The 19,314-nt window shown below is 42.1% G+C and overlaps 1 protein-coding gene across 1 annotated transcript in view; it reads right to left on the reverse strand.

The window, feature by feature from the left end:
- The window catches only part of BMP7 (bone morphogenetic protein 7), a 44,064-nt gene that overhangs the window by 3,716 nt on the left and 21,034 nt on the right, over positions 1–19,314 (reverse strand). The window contains exons 2-6 of the mRNA XM_069871635.1: positions 15,771–15,963; positions 5,266–5,414; positions 1,813–2,010; positions 1,082–1,158; positions 373–483 (exon numbers count right to left, since the gene is read on the reverse strand). Of these exons, the coding sequence (XP_069727736.1) occupies positions 373–483; positions 1,082–1,158; positions 1,813–2,010; positions 5,266–5,414; positions 15,771–15,963 (728 nt within the window). The remainder of the gene's footprint in view (positions 1–372; positions 484–1,081; positions 1,159–1,812; positions 2,011–5,265; positions 5,415–15,770; positions 15,964–19,314) is intronic.

Below are 19,314 nucleotides of genomic sequence, written 5' to 3' on the forward strand. Positions count from 1 at the left end.
CCAAATTCACTTTGGCCACAGTATACAGTGGATCCTTACAGATCTTTTCCAAGAGATGCTGATAATGGGTCTCATATCTTGGCTTTTCCTTCCCATGCAGTGGGACTATACCACCACTAAATGTCTTATCATATGGCCCTTCTAAACTAGAGAGAGCGTGTCAGTGCTTGCAGCAAAGACAGGGTAATTCCTAGCCAACTATTAATTCAGGCCACTTGGCTAGACATGTTTAGCCAGATGCTGCAGGCATCATCATGAGCTAATGCAGACTTCCCTTCTCTTATTAGTTTAGAGATTTTTTTTCTGTATAAACTTATTTCCGAGTGGCACCTACCAGAAATAACTGTATACTAGGAGCTACAGTGCACCTACCAGTGTCTGTACAATGGCATGATTTGTAGCATTCATGTATGAATTCAACGGGAAAGCACATTCTCCTTCACAGTAATATGCAGCATAGCCCTCTGGAGCGATGATCCAGTCCTTTATTAAATTGAAGATATTAGTGGAGAAAGACATAAATATCGTGTGATGTAAGAGAAAGTAGAACAGTACATAGCTCTAACAATTCATACATCTACATACAATTACAGTAGCCTTAAAAATAATACTCTGGCACGCTGGCCTTTCTAATGTTATCTAAAGTGGCTGCTTTTTCTGGAGGGACATGCTCCACTTTGCAAAGGTGCTAGTTTAGTGTTTAGTTTTTTACCCATCACTTCATTAATTGCTGAAATGCAGGTACAAGCTTCCAGAAATGAGTGTATTTTAACCAGGTCTAAAAATTGACAGATAAAAATGGAGAGCTGTCTGCGCCTTCAGCACGGCCAGAGGAAATTCAGGGCCACAGTTTCTCAGGACTCAAGTGTGTTTGGTTTCTTGCCAGTCTCACGCTAAATATTTGTACGCTATTGCTTTGCAGAAGCACTTCTTAACCATGCTAAAGGCAATATACATTTTTTTCTTTTTCAACCAAGGAGTAATAAAGAATCCAGCTATTGTCTTGATCTCACTATTGTACCTCCATCAGTGATGTGCAAAGGCACTCCAGCTCGTGCCCCGGTCCCCTCAGAGCCCTTACCTGCCACCCCAGGTCCCTGAAGCTGACGTAGAGCTCGTGCTTCTTGCAGGCTTGTCGCTGGTCGCTGCTGCTGTTCTCTGCACGGGGTAAAAGGCGATCTGTTAGGTTAGGCTGCCCCAGCACCCACAGCCCTTAGCAATGTCCCAACAGGGACTAAGGTGTCATTGCTCCTCTGTTTCATGTTGCATGTGTGGGGTTTTGGGTTCTTTTGAAATGTTTCAAATGCCAGATGGAGATTTCTTCCATATTAGGAAGCACAGCTACCCCCAAAATAGCTGTGGTTATCCTGAGCAACGAATGGGTTTTCTGTGCACAACTTTTTGGGGCTAAACTTAAACTCGCAAACTTTGAAAATCTACAGCGTTTAGATTCAGATCTAATGAAATATGTTAAGTTCATCACTTACTCTTTGGTTTAATGTAACTACCTTAAATTTCAAAATGAAAAATTTTTAATTTCATGTGGAAGAAAAATAGAATTTCTGTTTAGATGGCTTTTTTTCAGAAATTGGATTAAGAAATCCCTCAGTTTAACACTGTTGCAAAGACGCGTTATTTTTCTAACTTTTCTGGGATAATCACTAATCCCAAATAGTTTCAAACCAGCAAGGAAACACTACTGTTAGACCAAAAAGAAAACAAAGAGGATGAATATGGGAGAAACCATTCCCACCTAGCATCAAGTCCAGCAGAGCATTACCCCACACCCAGTCCCAGCAACTTGTACTGTACCTGCAATGTTTGACACACGGAAAGCTTCCTGGTTCTTCGGTGGTTTTGATCGATTCTGGCTCCTTTGCTTCCCTCCCGTGGAACGAATACTGCGGAGGTGGACCTCAGTGGCTTTGAAGAAAGCTACTGTGAATGGCTGCTTGTTCTGTGGGCCATGCCTTCCAATAAGACCCGCCAGTTTGGGATTGATGCTTTGCCCTTAATAATGGAACGGACTGATAAGAAGGCCTGCAGTAACTTCGTTTTCAGCAGTCATAGTAAAATAACAAGGAGAAGAGATGCTAGCTGGCTGGCAGGGGTGATTCCTAGGCATGTCTGTATGTGTCAGTCCACCAAGGGCCTGGACTTGATCAGCAAAGCTGCTTCTGACAAGAGCGGCTCAGCACAACTAAATTAATTCTATATCTGAGTGTAAAAGTTACATAAAATAGTCCTACATATAATTATTTTACCCTAAATCCGCTTAGCATTAACTTTTCCTGCATTCTTTAGAGGGGTTTCTTTAAGTTCACCAACCTATAATTTGAAGTGATCCTATAAAAGGAACCATAAAACTCAGCCCATAGGAACACTAAATTCCCAGTGGAAGGTTATTAACTTAAAATAAAAATGCCTTGTATGAAATGCTGACAGAGTTCCAGATACGCTGTAGATGAGTAAAACAAATAGTTCAGCTGTTCAGAGACATTTTGCTTATTGCTGTATCTCAGCACTGCCGTACCCGGTAACTTTGTTGGAAGCTTATTGATTGCTGTTCATGCTTCCTTCGTCCTGAGCTCTAAAAATAATTAGGGTTTTGGTAAAAGACAATTAGATGGTTTCTCTGTAGAATTACATCAATTATTTACGAAAGATGCAAGGAGGGGGTGGCAGTGTGAAGTTTAATGTTGTTCCCTGTTGCCTCTGCAGGATGTCTGGGTGCTGTTGTGAAATGCAGGGGTGATATCCAGAATTATTCTGTGCCAAGCTACCGAGTGCTGCTGCTAAGTCAAAGTTATGTTAATGGCTTTTGTGATCCTTTTGCTAAAGTCAGAGCTGGGCCTTGTCAGCAACAAAGCAAATACGCCGAAGGACAGCTGCCACTCTCCTGAAAGGCAGCCCAGCCAGGGACAGCAGGCGAGGGGCTCTACAGCCCACTGACAAAAATTTGCTCATCTTGCTAGTTTCAGACTGCTGTGTGAAAAGAAGCTGGTAGCCTGAAGTATTTTGATGTAATATTCTATAACTGCTTTTTTAAGATGAATAAAGTAAATGCCAAAGATTACAAATTATTGGCTTCACGGGATTGTTTCCATCTTAGCTCTTGCACATGGCCAAAAGATTGGTAAATGTGACAGAAGCAAAAAAAAAAAGAAAAGGGGCTGTGGTCAAAGCTCAAGGCCAAGACACGGTCCAGCCTCGGCTGGAGTACACTCTATTTTCCTAAAAGTGTGTAGCCCAGTGTGCAAGTTCCAAGCTGCAGTACATGGGATTTGTGGAGAGGATTGACTTTAGAAATGTTTTAATGGGAGCTTGGGAGCAGAAAGACTGCCCAGCGTGGCCAAGTCTTGCAAGCTAGATAAAGGAAAATTAATCTCAGAATGGGCACCAGGGAAGCTTGGGTGAAAACAGAAAAACTCACATACAGAGATTTACAGGTTGACACACATCAACAACTTCTTCACCTTCTGCTTAAGCTCCTTTCTGGAAACTTGTCCAAACAGTTTTAATATTAAATGTTTGAAGCGGAGCCCACAAAGTGCTTCAGCAAGTAGCTAATGCTAAATATATAAGTAGTTCCACTTGTGCTCAGGCTTTGCCAGATAGAAGCCTTATTTCCTGAAATCAAGCTCAGCTGCAGCAGTTAGAGCTCACTCAATCCTGCTCCTATGGCTTTTCCTGCCCTTTCAAAGAAGCCTTTCTGCTTCCCAAAGCTGTTTAAAATAGGAAGTACATCTACAGCTGTGGCTTGTCCAGTGTAAATTATTTTACCCTTACCATGTCTCTAGAGAATAAGTCAGCAGTTTGCAGGGAGGGGACCTAGCTTCACACCAGTATGTTTAATGGATTTGCATTAGCACAGCAATAAGTAGGCATGTGACCAATGAATTCCTCAAGTAACACCAACATGTCACATTCAAGACCATTACGGTGCAGTGTTTCCTCAGGGGAAAAAAGGCATATAATGTTATGTATGTGTGACAGCATATTTCTTTGAATAAAGATGGGGAAAATCCACTTTCTTATTTTCCTATACATCCAGAAAGCAAGGTTAAATACAAGGATACACATGTAGTCTCTATTAGACAATGATAAACTTCTCCCAAAAGAACTAAAGCTGTGCTCTTGAACCAGAGGGCACAGCTTTATCTGCTTTTATGTAGCTGCTTTTAAAATACTGTCAAAACCAGCATCTTCAGTAATAAACTAAGTAAACCTAAGAGGGCAGCTGCTGAGTAAGGCATCTCGGATGCTGAGCTGAGAGCTCGCTGAAGGCTACTGAGTCACTCAAATGTTTCTTCTGCTTGCTGCTTGAGCTGATCCCCATTTTCTAAGAGTAAACAAATATCCTTTGATTCCACCCTAGTTACACATGTTGATAGACAGATCTGGCAAGATTATAAAGAAATACAAATATCAGTTAATTAACTTCTTTTGTATAATTTCATCTGGATGGTGCTTGTGATGTCAGAATTTCTTTTACATAAACTGTATTAGCTTCACGCTTAGAGATCTCTATATGTAGTGGCAGATACAAAGAAAGGTTTTTTTAATATATGTAATTGACTTAAAGCTTTGGGGATTGCCCAAGCGTATAATGTTGCATCAAAATCTTGCTGTGTTTGCAGTGCATGATTCTCATACGAAGTTCAGGTGAAAAGCAGCTTTCTTGTTAATGCACACAGTTGGTCTAAATCCAGAATGAAACTTTGGGAGCAAGGAAGGACATGTCCTTGCTATACAAAACAGAAAGGAAAAATCTTATGTACAGTGGAGAACTGTGAGTGCAAAGGTGTTCTGCCAGGAGACATGGTTACAGAAGACAAGCAGACAATCAGCTCCTGTATCTCTGTATTTACTTTTTAAATACTGCAAGTTGGCGTTTCTGACTTTGATGACAGGCCAATTCAAGTATTTTGTTAATCTATTTTGAGCAAGCAGCAAGTTCCTTTTTATATTTTAACCTAGATTATTCAGGAGTATAAAAAGAAACTAGATTCCTGATTTTTATTGAGATGAATAACAGATGAGAATATGCTTACCACCTATTTTTGTCTTTGAAAGCTCTGTTTGTGATGTATCTGTCTGTGCTTTTAGGGGTCCAGTCTTGATTGCTCCAGCAGAGCAGACGGAGTTAGTGTAAGTGTGTGTAAAGTTACAGTGGCTCCTTGGATCCAGGATTCTGAAATCTGTTATATATTCATAAATCAGCTCCCTTTCTCCCTAATGCTAAAAAACAGGACTGACACTCACCGTCGATGCCTTCCACGGATAGCTGCAGGCCAAGATTGTGTTGAGGATTCACCACCCAGTGATTACTGGTTGCAGTAATGTCAAACACCAGCCACCCTTCTTCTGCGGCCCAGATTGTTCGAGAGTCAAGCAGGAACAGATCTGAATCCCTGAGCAAAAGAAACATCATTCCCAGTTATCCAGGCTTTCCACTGGAGTCTTTATAGGTATTCACATACATGCTTAAAGCAACACAGTTGGTTGGCCTTTCAGCAATAGGCAGATTATGCCGGAGCTGGGCTGGCGTGCTTTCCTGTCTAATCACCTTCAGATGAAACACTTTTCTTCTCTTTTAAAAGGGAGGATGGGTTGAAGCAGAGTTGAGCTGGTTTTGAGTTACTTTGCTGCTACAGTTAACCTTAGAGCTGCTGATGCAACAGCAGAAAAAAATGCATGCCGGGCACAGATTTGCAAAATTATTGTTTGCATATGCAAACTTGGTAATTGGGCAGACAATGCTGCTCATTATCCTTTCCACACATAATTTCCTGACTTTTATGCATAATTGTAGCACTGGTGCAAGCCAGCTGGAACACTGGTGTGTGTATATATTAACATATGTAATGGTTTTCTAAATTTGTTCGTCTGAGGTTACAGATAATTGATTGAGGCAATAACCCTCTGCACAGTCACAGGTCTGAATTGCTTTGGGTGACAATTTTCTTTTAATTCATTGCTTTTTTTTTTTTTTTAAAGGTCACTGTTGAGTTGTTCTAGTTTAAGAACTAATACCAGAAAGTGAGAAATATCAGAAATAGAGAGGCTTATGTGCATTTGAAAAGGGTGAAATCCTCCTGGATTTACAAAACATTTCTATAAAATGGAAATTTGAGAAAACAAAGGTTCTATAAAGGAAGGAATCTTCTTTTATCAGAAGTTAAGAAAGAGATAGGGGTTGGACAGAAATAGTGAAAAAATAGTGGTGCAGTTCCTGTATAAAAAACAACTTTACAAGGAGAACAAAGAAACAAAGTGGAAGTGTCTAGACAAGTCCTGTAATAGTGGCTTTTGTACTTACAGCTAAAACATGATAACTTGTTTAAGTGTAATTATATCCTTTTAAATGAAGACATATCCTTGAAAAAAACCTTTAATCACGTCCTCAAAGCCTAAAGGTCTTATTAATTTTGTCACTGTTGATTTTCCAGTGCAAATCTAGATATTTAACTTAGTTTACACAATGCCTCGTTTGCATGAAATATCAAGTGATCAAAAATGGATCCGAGAAGTGTTGTCAGCATAGAAGTTTTTGTCGCATAGCTTTTAGTGGTTCTTTTCTCTGTGAGATACCAAAAAAATCAGAAGCTTTTGTCCCACGCAGCTGACTCAAAACAGAAACGGAGTTTTATTGCAGTGTTTTTACTACCTAGTTTTCCTTTCAACTTTTGTGGGCCAGGGTGTGTAAGAGATGATGGATTTCCTCCATAACCAACGGATGTCACTGCCTCTGGCTCTGTGCTCGCTTACACTAAATTAAACTTCTGAAATTAGTTCTCATGGAGCACGTGAGCACATCACCAAGAGTGCGTAAAAGGAGGATTCTGTCATTTCCTCACCAGTACATGATGCTGTTAAGCTTTGCTTATGACACAGCTCAATACGTAGACACAGCTAATGCTGCTGAGGGTGCAATTAGTGCTGCACGTGGCAGCCTGAGGGAAAGCAGTGGCTTTCTGCGTCAGCTCAATTCAGAAAGAGCAAGGTTTGACGCTTGTAAGAGATGTTTTGCAAGCATGGGATTGTGACAATTACAATTCCTCCCTTCCCAGAGCATGGCCCTGCTATGGAGGAAGACAAGGGAAAGGAAGTTTTGCTTTCTTTTAAACAAAGGTTTGGGTTGAGGAAGAAGCCCTACATCAGAACTGAACTTCCTTCAACGCTTCGTTGCTAACACATGGGGGATCCCGCGGGTGGTTCAGGAAGGGGTCATGGTGCAGTGATGGGAAGTCTCAGTGTTGGAAACTGCTCTCTGAAGCTCAGTCAGCTTTGCTGCATGCACCTAGGACAACTGAAGATAAACAATATGGATAGCACCCTCCCTCCACGTACATATTAGTTGCAGAAATGTAAGATGCTTGAACTCTAACCAGGGTACAAATTTCCTGGGGTTTCATCCCCACCCAGAAGCAGTGGCCCTGCTCCCACTGTGCATGACGCAGACGCATGGCTACCTCCCACCCTTCCCTGTTTACAACATGCTGAACGAAATGCATCCCAGGGGAGCTGCAGACGAGGCAGTAGTATGGTCCCCATTCCAATGGCCGAGTCCAAGTTTCCAGAAGTAAAGGGTTTTTATATTCACATACTGCATCATTTAAGCATGGCCCTTGACTGGAACTCATGATTCACACAATGTTTAGTTAATAGGGACTTGGCTTGCTTGGTTTTTCTCCCTTGTACTTTGCAGGTTGAAACTAATAGCAATAATGATGATTTTTCTTGGTTTTAGCTACTGCTCAACTGCAATATTACTCAGAAGAAACAACCTTTAAGCTTCCCATGCTGACATGATGCAATCAGGGTAACCAGACAACATGAGGCATCAAGTACCAGGGTGAGTCAGTCTGGGAAATTGTATAATGCATTTGTTTTCCTGTAGTTACAGCAATGTGCAAACAATAGGCCTAGAGGGGAAGCCTGAAGTGAGAGAGATCAAAGGGACTCACTGAAGGGAAATGTCCTTCCCACACACACTTGGAACATTTGGCCCCAAAAAGGCCCCCGTGTCAGATGCTCTCTGGAGAAGTTCAAGCACTCCTGGATCAGTACTTTCCACTCTGGCCCACCAGCAGCAGCCAGAGATGGGATGCACAACCTGCCTGGTGTTGCAAGCAGAGGCTCCTGAGATTGTAGTGCCTGTTCTGATGAAAAGAACCCCCTGGTTCTATTAAAAGAGCAACTTCCTTCCAAGTGAAATGCCCTCCTTTCCAAAGACTTACGGCAAACAGGGTTAAATCAGTAGCTAACAGACAGCAAGCCCTTTAGATATCATTGTTGGACAAAACATAATAAACATGGCAAATAAACGTTATTTTGCTTAGATTTAAACAATAATTGATCTGAGAGCTCCCATCTAATGAGTTGTCATATAAGATAATGCTAGTTAAGTCTAACGTGGTGGCTGGTTTGGGTTTTAGGTTTGAGATAAAGATCTAAGCACAAAGGGAAAAGGTTTCTAGTGCACAGCTCACCCGCTGGTACCTTACCAACCAGCTGTACGCATATTTAAAGCATTCTTTGAGCAATGTGAACGATGACTCTGCAACCAGGAGGCAGAAAAGCACTTTGATTCCTTGGCCCTGCATTCAGTCCCTTCATTTGAGAACTTCAGAGCATGTGTGAAATTGCACTGGACCTCCTACCAGACTAAGACATGGGAAGAGGGATGTGATCCTCTTTTTACAGAAAATTAAGCTGGAACATGGTAATGTTAATGTCTAGGTTAGAGTTACATAAATGATGAAGTCTGGATCCAGACCACAAGTATGTATTGTTGAGACCACATCAAAATGGCTCAGTGTTCAGAGTACTTACATCAATGGGAGCCTCAAAGCTTTTAGCAAAGCTTTTAGCAATGATTAAACTCGAGGCTTTCAGTTCAGTTTTCTTAAGCATCAGGCTGTCAATGGAGCCCAAGATGAGGACAGTTTGTCTACAGGTCACATAACTGCTGTGTGGTCTATGAATTTCCTTAGTAAATGTGGTGCTTTCTGGAATCAAGGGTGAATAACAAGTATTGTAAAGTGAGAGTGCCTGAAGAGGATGAACGGGAGATAGTGTCTGGAAAGCAGCTGGAGTTACAGAGGTGCCAAAGGGTTGTGTGTGACCGGGAATCTCTAGCACTTTGGTTTGTAGCCATAAACACTAGAAATGTATTCAAGAATCAGAAGCGCAGCATCTCACCTGACTTGATGAACTAGGGCATGCAGAAGAACATAGACTAAAAAGAGAGACTCGGTGAAAATATGAGAGTTGGCAATTCTGCAATAGCACTTATGGGCTATAATGCTATAAGGTCTACCCTGCTCTAGGGTAGCCCTCTTACCAAACAGCACCTTCTTTCGCATCTGTTTTCTTCACTCCCTTTCCCCATCCCCCTTGTCAGCTCTGTTATTCCAAGCTGCTGGTTGACAAGCGGTAATAAACACTAATGAGTACTTCCAAATGGGATAAAAATAAATGGAAGGAAGGACAGGCAGCAGCAAAAAAAAGGGGACTCTTGGCAACTTTCATTACATTGCAAGACAAGCCAGTTTTGGTGATGTGCTGGCACTCTGGGTTGGGAGCACACTTGGAGCTCTGGCTCACCCGGCTGTGTCCTGGCAGGAGCCAGCCCAGGGCCACTGCCAGCAGGTCCTGCAGTCCTCTGCCTGCATTCAGGTGATCTCTCAGCCCAAAGAGCACACACACCAAGCCTGCCCAGCAGCTGCACCACTCTAATCCCTACCTGCTAGTTTAAATTACAGATCTAGCAGTGTTTTAAACAATAACCACACCGTGACAGCTTGCAACAGATTTCAAATCGCTTCACGAATATGGGTCAACCCTCCTCCTTCCATTTTAAAGTGAGAAACTCTTGGGGAACAGCTATGTTCAATGTCTTATTGACTTGGCATGTAAGCCACAGCCACTAAGCCAAAAGCACCATTTGATCCTCTTGACTGGTATTCCAATCCCAGAGGGGCTGTTTGGGTCACAGGCACGGTGCAATATAACAAATTTGCTAACAGGCAGCCTAAGGACAGAGCCAGCATGGAAGGAATAGGGGCAATTCACGTGCAGGTTTGAGCAGGTGGAGGGAGGAGAAGGCACAAAGGGCATCCTGGGAGAGTGAGAGGAAATCTGGGGTTAGAAGACATCTGTTTGGATTAAAAAAAAAAAACCCACACAGTGTCCAGATTCCAGTTTGCTTGGTGTCATTGCTTCAAGTCAGCTGCAGCTGTCGAAAGACAAGCTTAGGAAAATATTTTTCAGACTTTCCTACTTTGAGAGGGCCCCAGGACCTCCCTGGGCCTCTCCCTGGCACGTTTGCAACACCCTCTGTTCATAGACCTGATGTAGCCCTCCTCCCACACCTTCCCTTCCCTGTGTGCCTGGGATCCTCTGCTTATCCTTTCCACTCCCTTCCCACTAGTAAAAACCCTCCCCGTGCTCCCAGCGAGGAGCCAAACACAGCCTGGGGTCTCCTCCAGGTGAAGGGATGGCCACAGCAGGAACACAATTCCTGGGAGATGGTTTCCAAGGACTGGTCTGAAACTGGCAGTACTGGTAGTGAAACAGATCTGTGTAAATCTTGTCGAATATTGGAAGAAATTCCTTTTCTATGTAGCATTTGAGAGGGTAAGATCCTAGGTTTCAAAGACTGATTAAAAGTGGCAATGGGAGTTTGTTACACAGAGATGCAACACATTTCCTAAATCCAAAGCCTCTTGTAAAAGCAGTGCTGAGAGAAATGAGGTTATATGCAGATCTCTGACACTTTATATACAGCTGTTTCTATTCAGCACTGAATTGCTGTTCGTTAGTGCATCACTTAGCTGAGCAAGAGCCCACTGGGGTATGCAAAATGCCTCCTGCAGCTACTCAAGTGCCTGTGAAGAGTTGTGCCTTGCTAAGTGAGTTCAAGATTTGTCAGAGGTTTTGCAGGATGCAGTGGCTTTTAGGAATGGTCTGAATGGGGTAACTAGGGTTTCCATGCTAAAGTTCTCTTGCTGCTTGCTAAGAGATGAGTTCAGTTATCAACTGACTGGCAGATAAGTCACAAAAAAGCTATTGCCAGTGCCCTTCCAGAGGTTGCTAGTACTTGCAGATACAGCGAGGGTGCTGGGGCACAATGTTAAAACTATACCTGTCTCTGCTGCACCATCCCTAGAATGATCACACTGGTACTTACAAAAAAGCTTCAAAAATAAGGCACATCTGCTTCACGGGTTGGGTGGGCCTAAGCTTTTCTTAGTTACTAGAATTACATGTTTCAACCCACAACATGGAAACAGACTCAAATGAACAAGAGAAAGGGATCTGGAGAGGGGCTCAGGTTTGATCTGGGTGCAGAAGTGGTATAGTTTGAAGCATAAACTAAAGCATTCCAGCTGCAAGTCAAACCCAGGAATGCATCGTGCAAGGTCTTATTTTTCTGTAGGGCTGGTAACATGAGCATTGAAATCATTCACTGCCTTTGAAGCCTATGAAATCCATAATGGCCACAAAGTGAACATGTAGCAACTACATTTCAATTACCAAAGGCTGGTCAAGTACCTGCCTTTATTCTCTCCAGTAACAAAATTCCCCATCTACTTCAAAGGGGTTGGGATTTACTCCACGGTGCAAGTGCTGGGTCCAGTGAAATTGGAGCTGTAACTCTGGGATGAGGCATTTTAACTTCTGAAGGTGGAGACAGATGGGCAGGATCGAGCTCTGATGTTGAGAGGAGCTATACAGTCTGTATTTTTTCTGCAGCTTCAGGTTAATAAATTGAGGATGATGCCCTGACTGACATGGTCCATGGGTACTTTCTGAAAATACACAAGTTCCTATCAATTGCAATAGCAGCTAGGTATCCAAACTGCTTAGCTACATCCCACTACATACCTGCATGTCTCTTCAGCACTTAAGTCCCTTTGAAATTCTTGCTTTGGCCATTTCTTCCAACAATTATGAAGAGTCTGAGAGTAATGGACGTTTCTTTTGCAAAACAGTCCACAAATCATTTCATGATTCCACTGTAAAAGTATCAAAGTTCACTTTTCTCAGGTCCATATATACAAGCTTTATTTTGACGTGTTCCCTGTGTAGATGCCCAAGATAAATGACCTTAAACACCTTGCAGTGTGCCTTGTGCCCTGTGACGTGCACTGGAATTTACTTTGCTTTCCTGCAGCACCCAGGAGAGAGGAGACAGAGGCTTGAGCAGCACCCAGCTCCTTGATGGCAACTTTTAGTTCCCGTAGCAGGGTTTGTGACTGGAAGCAGGGACTTGATGTCCTGCTGCTCAGAGCCCACCTCAACCAGTTGCTTTATCAAACTCTTTCCCAGGCTTTTGGGTAACTGAACCACAAAGACCAAACTGAAGTTGGACATGAGTCACTGGACTTTAGGTTATGCACACAAAACTTTGAGACATGTTATATTAGTCAAAACATCAACTGTTTTCACAGTGTTTATCATATTAGGAACATTTTTGTTCATGAATGTACTTGTTTGCTTAAAGCAAATAACTGATGCTTTGTGCCTAAAGAATGCTGTATGTGCCTTTTTATAAAGGAGATGTTGCCAGTTCAAAGAGCTTGCCTCGCAATGAATTCATAGATTTGGAAAGGCCATAAAGAATATTTGATCATTTAGTCTGGATTCCTGTAAACACCTGTAATAATATCTTCAGTCTGACAGATATAAAAGTCCAGAATGGCAAGCTTTCTACTACAAAGGACAGGGCTGGGCTCTCATTTTTACTGCCATGGTTGTTAAGTGTGTATCTGCCCATGACTGAGTAGGCAGATGGAGAAGAGCTTCCACCCTGTGTTCAAATATTGACCCTATTGAGAGGCAGAATTTCAGAAAAATCTGCTGTGGGTGCAGCTGTTTGTCCGTGAAGACCTAAGTCTGTATTTCTTAGTGATGATAAATTGCAGATGAGATGTTGCTGGTTTGATACATGCCAACCTGTTTGAACACGTAAAGCAAGTCACTAATTGTTGGAACTGCTAGTACTTATGGTTTATTTGAACTGAGGGCACACCATCACATCCTCCAAACTGGAGGCTCATCTGAGATTTTACTGAAAATAAAGCCTTGAGTGTATCCAATGGTGTCTCTCAAAGGAAAAAATGTTCAGTTAGCCCCAGACTGGGCTTTCCAGCTGCATCTTATGCTGTTTTTGTGGCCCTGGAAGATGTCCTGATCCCTGTGTTATGAAGAAAAGATGATGCTGCAGTTGCCTCTGGGGAGCCTGGCACTGATCTTCTGCGCCTTGGTGCACTTAAACAGGGGATGCACGTAGTCGGCAGACACGGGTTGGGAGAACACCTGGTGATTCAGATCCTGAAAGGCAATTCTACCAGTCTCCTGGGAGACCCCACTGCTCTTGTATCATCATAAGAGCATGGGGAGAGGGAAAAATCATTTGTTGTTTTGTTGGTCTTTGTACCTGCCGTGCTCTCAGGAGAGGAGTCTATAAAGCCCAACGCTAGCAAAGGTTTTCTTGCTTGCACTGGGGGGAGGGTTTGGCTTTGTTTTGCTCTTGTTGCTAACAACGTCTGATGGGTCTGACTTTCCACCCTGCTCAGGATGAGACAAACAGCCAAGGAAGCATCAAAGTACATGGCTGGGTTTTGATCAACACTGGAGAGAGTTTGTTTTCTTTCTCCACTCGCCCAATGACACACTGACTTGGATGACTGGTCTGTGACAGAGCCGCTTGGAAAATGTCAGGGGAAAAATGCAGAAAAGGAGCAAATATTTTTACAAATGCTAGGGACAATATTTTTACCTTTGGTCAATCCAAACCAACAGGAATATTTTTTCAGAACAAACTATTCAAAAATCACCCTTGCCTGTGCCAAAACGTATGCAATGAGTGAATATGCACGAACACTCATTAAAAATAGCGTTCCTGTGGTGAATATGATGCAGGAAAATTGCACCTAATCTTGTGAATGGAACATCTGTATAATTAGCAAGATTCTTCACTTCTTCCACCCAGTGGTTCATGTACATGCCTACCTTTAGCATAAATTTTTTCCTTTAGGAATAAGGATTTGTGGAGGAGACAGTTTGCAGAAACACTTGCTGCCTCAAGCAGCTGTATACCTGTAACTATCCCCAGAGGGTACCTTGCTGCATACTCTAAATATAGTGTTAACAAACTTGTGGATGTACCGTCTTAAAATTAAGGCAATAAATGTAATCTTTACTCTGTCAGTAGGTTTCCTAGTGGGCAACCACTACACTAATCAGGATCTGAAAGAGAACTTCCCTGGCATCTGATAAAGAAGGACATTTACTCCAAGAGCAGGTTTCTGGCAATTCCCTAATGACCTGGCTCACTGATTAGGGCCTTGTGAAAACATCTCCTTGCAGGCTTGTACCTATACAACCAACTCAAATACAAGGGAGGTTTCTATCTCTGGAAGGGCCTAAGATGGATTAAACAAATGCTTGTAGGAATCAGGATGTCTAACGTGTCCTATGAACATTTATGCCTTGTTTCCTTTAGGAAAGCCTAGTTAAGAAGTATAGTTTGAATTATCATTGTTTGATAAAATACATTAGTATTAGTATAGTCCCCAAACCCTGCAAATAATCGTGTCATTAGAAATGTTATGAGAACTATGAGCTTTGACACATAAAATTGGAATTTCAGTTGTGGAAGAAAACACACAAGTGGTTAAATAATTTTACCATACAGCAAAGCTAGTAGAAATTCTCACCATTTAAAAGCATTGATAAGGTTTCCTGTCATATTTTAATGGATTAAAAAATGCAAAAAATCTTTCCCTGCATTTTTATTAGCTCATATAAAAATATAAAGCCAGAGTCCTGATTATACTATTTTTTCTTACCCTTTTGGACTTTCCCCTTTTTAAATCCCCAGTATTTTCTCTTTTCATAAACCTAAATTGGGGTCATGGTATTGTTACCCCATGTTTAGTAGTCCTAGAGAATAACTTCTAACGAGCACGTGACTGTAAATACTTTTCATCTAAATTAATGTAATCTTGCTTTTGCTAGGATTTGTATGAAAAAGAAATATGTGCAAATGAAACAAAATGATTTAGGATTGCTGATTAATTGGAACTAAAAACAGATGAGAAAATCGAACATATGTTCTTATTCAAGTTCCCTGGAGGATCTGTCAGGGAGCTTGGCATACATTAATAATTGCCTGGAATGGACTTAATAGCTCATCTTGTAGTTTTGCACACACAAAACAATCAGTCAATATAAAAAGCATGGTGTCATCTGTCTTTGTTAATTAGAGATCTTGAGTGCCTTTGATAATAAAAGCTAGTAATTAAGCTACAATTAGAAAGGAAGCATTTGGATGTGGTTTTGCCACCTCAGGATCCACAAATGGCAGGAGGAAGAGGGCAAGTCTTCCAGAAATCTTGAAATACTCTGAGTTTACGATCTTTCCCTACACTAGCACATGGCCAGGCTTGTTTGCTCCTCAGCTCCTGAGTGCTCCCAGGGACAGGAGCAATAGTGCAGTGGATGCTCCTTGGGGTATGCAGAGGCTTATGGGGCGGCACTTTTGTCCCATGCCCTCGGTGGCTGACCAGACATGGAAGTTACATGCCCACTGCATTAGCATTGTCTAAGATTTTACTGTATGACCTTCATGCCTAAGCCCAGATCTTAAACACATTTGCTGATGGCACTAGTATTTCTAAAGGCATTGGACATAACTCCTTGAGGGGACGTATTGTGCTTGTGCTTTCATTGGGGTTTTCCTGTGGGTCACTCACCTTCCTGGGTGTTCCTGAAGTACCTGGTAGACACTAATCTGGAATGTTTCATTATCAAAGCGTTCAGGGATGTAGTCCTTATATATTCTGAACTCAGCAGCCGTCACCGCTTCCCCCTCTGGGATTCTGGAGAGATCAAACCTGAACTCTCGGTAGTGGCAGCGCTGATGGTGAAACTCTCTGTCATGCTCCACTGAAACAGAAAAACAGCCCATTAACCACCTGCTTTGTTCCCTTTCCCCTCGCCATCAAAAAAGCTTGTGAGTTGCCACAACAGAAAAGGGCAGGAATATCCAATTGCAGCATCTCATGCTGTTGTTCGGTTCATTAAAGCAGAGAGGAAATATTAACACATGACTCTATCAGGGCTATTATAAGCATATATGTGTTTATCAGACTCTCTTTGAAACAGTTTTACAGCTGGCTGGTACAGGGTGTTGGTGACTGTTGTGTTTTAATCGTTTTTGGCAGCTTCATGCTTGACAAGTGACTCTGGACAATTGCCACTGATAATGACCAAGCTGCTGTGGGAAGGAGCTGAAAGAAACAGATGGGGCTTTTCAGAAGTGCTGGTTCTTGGCCTGACTCTGCTTCTGAAAATCACGCACACACATGCATATGCATACCCATACATAGAGAAATTCCAGTCCTTGACACTTTTCATGCCAGTGACCCACATTCAGTGCCAGCTAAACTCATCACAGACTCAGATCCTCGCTTTCATGGGTCAAAGCTTTCATTTTAAAGCATCTTTAGCAATCAAGGCTGTGAGGCAAGCGTTCAAGGTGAGGGCCTTCTTCCACTTCCCAACTGTGACCATGAAAGTGGTTCCGAGGAGGACCATAGTCCTCCCAAGACAATATCAGGATGGTGTACTAGCAGATCTGCCTGTCATTACGATGTACAGGTGATGGTCTCTTGCAGATATTGAAGCTGAGGGTCAGGGATGTTGAGGAAACAAAGATTTTGAGACTGCCCTGCAGCAAGGGAGAGGAGAGGTGTCAGTGCCCTATCCCAGCACATGAAGTGAAGCACCCTTCTTGGAACAAACTACAAATTAAATAGACAAGTTGGACAAAGGAAAATGGGGAGACAGAAGTATAAGGGGATGAACTGACTTGCCAGAGGTCACCCAGCACATCATTTTAAGAGCTGAGGCTTGAACCAGGGACTTCCCGTATGTCCTGTTCCTGTCATCTGTCCACCTGACCTCCCCGCAGCTTGACTGCACAATTTAAGCAGTTGGCTCTGAGATATTCTTGGCAAAGAATGTGTGTCTTTCTCCAGGCCTGATTCTCTTCTGGAAGCAGTAAATCCATTGTGCAAATCCATTGACTTAAACGGAATTACTCCTGAAAAACAGGAGTTTCAAGCCTGAATCTGGAAAGTGCTATTTAGCTTTACAGTGCTGCATGGTACGAGTGTCTATCAGCACTTGCGAGGATGTCCCCGGTGGCAGGGATGGAGTGTGGGGAGCCTCCAGAAACCAGTCTGTGTTCCAGTGCTTACACGGAGCAGGTTCAGCGCTGCTTGGCTGGCTGAGATTCAGCAGCTGGCCACAGGCTCTTCCTCCTCTCACACATCACTTCTGCAAGGAGTCCAGGACTCGCAGTTTGCCACTGTGTGATTGCTGTTCTGGGAAATACTTCAGAGCTGGCACAAATAGCTGGGATTCATCTTAGGAGTTTTTTATGTATTAAACCCATACTCGTTCCAAGACAAAGGCAATTAAGTTCAGCAAACGATTTTATAGGTTGAGAAGTCTTAGCATGCGCTGAATGAACAAAGTTATAATACTACCTCTAGCTATAACATCTTGTACAGCCTCAAGAAGATCACTTAGTCTCTCATACTCTAAATTTGAGGTGTACTATGAATATTCACCAGTGTTTATAAAGGATTTGGCAAGCTATAACTGCCCTATAATAGCTAGTAACACTAATAAATGTGCCTCAACCCCTTTCCTGCAAACAATTCTCAGCAAAATAAGATACAAAGAGCATGATTTCAGTCTCAAAGGAATTTGTCTACGCCTAAATTACAGAGAGGAGAAGAAATATTTTAATATGGAATAGCTATTTTAACCACAAATATAGAAGAACGAATATAATGTTATGTGGTTTTAATTACATTATGGATAACATCACCAGCAAGGTGTATTGTAGAGAGGTCTAGCAGTTGGATGTACCAATATGATTTGCTTCCAAAGACATGGGAAATGCTGAAAGTGGGTGCACCTCTTGAGCGTACATATGTGATGACAACTACGTCGGCCAACACTGGTCTTTAACTGCACTTCATACATACATCTGACAACAAACACTTGAAGACAAAACATTTTTGGGTGCTGCTAGAGTTCACAGCAATTCCCACTGCAGAGACCTAGAAAAAATGTGTCATATTAGTATGAAAAATTAACATCCATGGTCATAAAATAAAGAGTGCCTAAGTTTGAACTTTCCCATGGTTTGCAGATGTTTGGATATAGGGTTTTGGGCTGAGCCATCTTTAGTGTTAAAGCAAACATTCCTGTGGCTATAGTCATTAAGATCATGAAAATATGTGGATATGTAACTGAAGAAAGAATCCCAAGAAACCCTTCAACTCACTGTTTATTGTTTTTCTCCTTTTCCTTTGCACTCTGGACCTATCTGCTGACCCAGAAGTAACAAATCCTTTCAGAACTAATTTATGAGAAACACTGACCCTGAATCAACATCTGTTAGATGACTGCAGTAAATCTTATTACATAATTAAACACTAAAATCTATGTTAAAATAAAGTTAAGGGTCTGACTTGAACTCATAAAAGCAAGACTCTTCATTATGGAGGCTGAAATCCTACCCTTAATTCATGCTGCTGCACGTTGGTATTTGTGGACACATGGTACAGTATATATGACCACGCACTTTTTGCAGAGCCCAGTAAAACCTTAAGCACAGCAGCCCGAGGTAAGCAGGGGAGCGCTCCAGATGACTGAATTTCCCTAGTTCGATGGGAATTAGTCAGCCCTTTGACAATGCTGTAACTGGGTCATTTCCAATTAATTACCTGAGGAGTATAAATGGCAGGGGAGTTGTGTTTTGTTGTTTGTTTTTTTTAAAATAAAGAAGGCAGGAAAGTGGTATTTTTAGTGTTAACCAAAACGGTCAAGCAAATTGCTACAGCTCTTTGAATATAGTTTCTCTATAAAATCTGTGATCCTTATTGACAAAACATACCATAATGAGAACTTAATCTCGGCTGTTTGTCAGCCGTTATGTGTAAAATGCTCTCTTAGAAGTCATCAAGCAGTATCAGTATTTGCTGTGTATACTTAATAGTCCTTCTGCCAGAAGAACTTTGAACTTATGTTTGTCCCAGGTTCATAGTTCTTGCAAATCACTGCTACCCAAAGGCTTTTTGGTCAATGGTTTTAGCCCAGTTCCTAATTTCAAATATTGGAAATTCCAGCTCAGAAATTGTCAGAATTCAACTGCCTTGGCAAGGCAGCTGCTTGGAGAGGAAGCCAAAGCTCTGGATGTGCAATCAAAGGTTGTAAAGT

Source organism: Phaenicophaeus curvirostris, chromosome 18, assembly GCF_032191515.1.
Source record: "Phaenicophaeus curvirostris isolate KB17595 chromosome 18, BPBGC_Pcur_1.0, whole genome shotgun sequence".
Classification (NCBI taxonomy): domain Eukaryota; kingdom Metazoa; phylum Chordata; class Aves; order Cuculiformes; family Cuculidae; genus Phaenicophaeus; species Phaenicophaeus curvirostris.